Source organism: Calliphora vicina, chromosome 2 (assembly GCF_958450345.1).
Source record: "Calliphora vicina chromosome 2, idCalVici1.1, whole genome shotgun sequence".
Classification (NCBI taxonomy): Eukaryota; Metazoa; Arthropoda; class Insecta; order Diptera; family Calliphoridae; genus Calliphora; species Calliphora vicina.
The window spans coordinates 130,600,046-130,603,565 of NC_088781.1; the positions used below are offsets into that span (position 1 = coordinate 130,600,046).

The window sequence follows — 3,520 nt, forward strand, 5'->3', positions numbered from 1 at the left end:
AAAATCGAATTATTTATTGTTTTTTTGGAAATTAAGTGGCCACAATATTACACACAATATCACAATCTTGTTTCCTGCAACATTAACAGTCATGAACATGGAAACTTAAGAATATACGATTTTTGGCTGCGTAGTTTTCTATTTTCTGCAGAAAACTACGCCGGAGAATTTAGCTTCTATAACAAACTTTGTCTGAAACTCTGATCTCTATAGAAAAGTGTGATTAAAGCATTAATAACTTTATAAAACATTGCCAAAGACTCTGATTTCTATAAAAAACTTTAACGGAGACTCCAGTTCCTTTTTTTGGAGAAACCTGCAAAAAATTCAAACACAATTTCTATTTTTTTTTACAAAAATTTTTAATTTATTTCACCCATTACACATAAGGCTCAATATCTTTTGATTGCCTGGACGCCTCCGATTCAGCACCCACTGCACACGCCATTAAAGCATTAACACTTTGCTCCTCACCCGCCTTATAAATATAACCATTTGCCTTGTCGATATGATTGCGCAAGCGCAGCATACTTTGTGTATTTCGTGAATCCAGCAATTGAAAAGACACCAAAGCATAATCTTCCACCATAGAACAAATGGCAGCATTAAGTTTCTTATATTTCCTCAGAGCTAGCGTGTCATCCAAAGCCTCCAATAAATATTTCAAATCCAAAACATCTGTATAGTAATCCAAATTGAAATGTAATTTATCTTCATGTTTCTTCAGCAAATCTGCCTTAGACAAGACATTTACATGCGGTAAACCCATACGCAGCATCATATTTAAAGCCAGCAACAGAGTAGAAACAAATTTAGCCGGTTCCGAGCAATAATGGGAATCAATTAGATTGATGGTAACCAAATGATAGCCTTCCTTCTCTAATCTCTCGAATATTTTCGACATAGAGGCATGATGTGTGTATAATTCCACCTGGCCGGGACAGTCAAAGAAAAAGTAATTGCAATTGGCTGATTGTTTGCGCAAATTTGGCAGCAGCCAGTCATCTAAATGTTCTTCCAAAAATTCTGCACAATACATAAGAGCTCCATTGGGACCCAAGTGCATACTGTCCATAACATCTTCTACGGTTATTAATTCCATGACATCTATGTTGGCAGTATATTCCATATTCTCATTTGCTGGATCCAAGTTCACAATGCCCACATTTCGTCCCAATTCTTGATAGAATTTAAAGGCATTTTGGCAATATGTAGTTTTGCCACTGCCGGGAGGACCCACAATGAGTTGACCATAAAGTGGGTTGGTAAATTTTAACTTAGCCGGCTGCAGCATTGTGAAATAAATTATTTTTTATGAAATGCGACTAAATTTGCGAAAATTATGTTGAAAACAAAAAAAAGATGTAAACAAAACAATTTTGACAGTTAGCAACCAGCTGTGCAGTGTAGGAAGTGTTTGGAAAGAGTGAATAGTAAATGAAAATGCAGAGCTGCCACATTTAAAAAACCTAGACAACGTTTATTTAAATAAAATCGTTATATTTGTTATATGGATTAAAGTGGTGAACTATTATTATTTTCTTAAACTTTTAATTAACTAAATTCATAATAATTAATTTTTATAAATTTTATTTGTCTTTTATTAAGCTTCATTAAGGTTTTTGTAAAACTTCTTCTTTCATTTTATAATAATAAATTCATAATTAGAAGTCATAATCAAATTCTATAAATATTATTCAAAATAAATAAAATTAAAAAATAAATGTACATAATAATGTTTTTTTGAAAAAGTTTATTAAAATTATAAAATTTTAGTTTTTTGGGAAATTCGTTTTTGAGAAAAATTAAATTTAATTTCTTGTCTTCCACAATTTTCTTAACGATACCCTTTTCAAATACATCAATTAAATTACGAATATGAATCATTCATTTATATCAAAATAAAACTTTTAATTGCTTAGGTATTTCAACATAACGTCAGATTATTCGGAAGTGGTTATTTTTTATAAATTTTTTTTTCTAACGTTTTGTTATTGGTAAACATTTAGCCATACATATTTTCATTATTTATTCTATAACGGATATTTTATATGATTCATGATTAAGACAAATTTCTAGTAGCAATTTTTAATTGAAGAAAATATTGCACATTACTGTTATTTGTAATTTTTAATATAAGTTAACGTCTACAAATTTTCAAACAGCTGTAGTTTGGGAAGTGTTCTACTATTTGATATTTAGTGTAACCAACCTTTTTCATTTTATTCACCTCTTTATATGACCATTAAATTAAGGCGAATTGAGCATAGCATATTTAAACATTGGATAATTGAGTAATTCTCTAAAAACTACCAACAATCTTTAGTTAAACAAAATATTTAACATAACTGTTAGCTATTTATAGTTATTAAAATAATTTAACGTACACTAAATATTTTAATTCAAGCAAAGCCGTTGCAAACAGCTGTTTATGTAGGAAGTGTTCAGTTAAATGACATTTAGTGTGGCCAACCTTTTATATTTTATTTACCTCCATATATGGTCATTTAATTACGGCGAATTGAGCGTATGAAAGAAGAAAAAAATACAGAAACAAAAAATTTTATATTTTATCTTCAGTCGACGGCGAGACGTTAAAGTGTATAAATTTAATAAGTGTTTTTTAATAGTGTTTATAATAAATAAAAATAAGCAAAATATATATATTTTTACATAATTTATTTTTTTAAATAATTTTATACAAAGTTTTTTCAATAAATCAAAATAAAAAGTTAAAAAAAATCTGTCTAGAAAAAAGAACTAAAAGTTAAACATGGCGCAGCAACAACAACCAGCCTACGAGAATAGTAAGAAAGTTTATTTTTATCTTGATGTAAATTTTTTTTGAAATTTGTCTATGTGCAATTCTTTCAACAAATTAGTCATAATGTAAAAACAAAAAAAAAATAATAACTTTAAAAAGAGATTTTATGGCTAGTTTTTTATATGGCCATAAATAGAAATAGTTTGTGATTTGTTTTTTGGTATGTGTGAAATTTACTTAATTTTTCATTCATTTGATTTTTTATTCTTTTGCAATTGTTATCTGATAGATAACGAAGCCGGCAGCGACCAGTTCAAATGTCTTTTCAAACCTTCAAACCAACTCGAAAGTGTTTATAGGTGTTTGAAATATGCAACCGGCTAGGGTTTCAAACATGTCTCATACCCATATGGGAAGTACATGTTTGTGTGTGGGTTTAGAATTTTGCTGCTAGCAGAGGAGTTTGCTGCTGCAGCATCGGCTATTTTTGTTTACAAATAAGTGATAAAAAGTGCTTGAAATTAAAAAAAATATATAAAATTTAGGGATTTACATGACTTATCCAAATCACATTACTCATTTTTGATCAACTTTATACCTATTATTGATGATTGCAAAAGGTAAACATCAAATGTACCTGTGTCAAAAGCCTTGAAAGGGAATCTTATAATTTCCTTTCCTGGAGCCATAGATTAGTTTGAATTGAAACGCTCATTCTATTCGGGCTGTATTCTTAAATGTTGGTTGCTAAATTGT

At 29.3% G+C, this 3,520-nt stretch overlaps 1 protein-coding gene across 1 annotated transcript; it reads right to left on the minus strand.

The window, feature by feature from the left end:
* Nucleotides 1–343: 343 nt before the first annotated feature.
* Nucleotides 344–1,340, minus strand: LOC135951026 (GPN-loop GTPase 2-like). The gene has a single exon (XM_065500576.1). It carries the CDS (start codon nt 1,292–1,294, stop codon nt 380–382), a length of 915 nt encoding a protein of 304 aa, XP_065356648.1. The 5' UTR covers nt 1,295–1,340; the 3' UTR covers nt 344–379.
* Between the last annotated feature and the right edge of the window lie 2,180 nt (nt 1,341–3,520).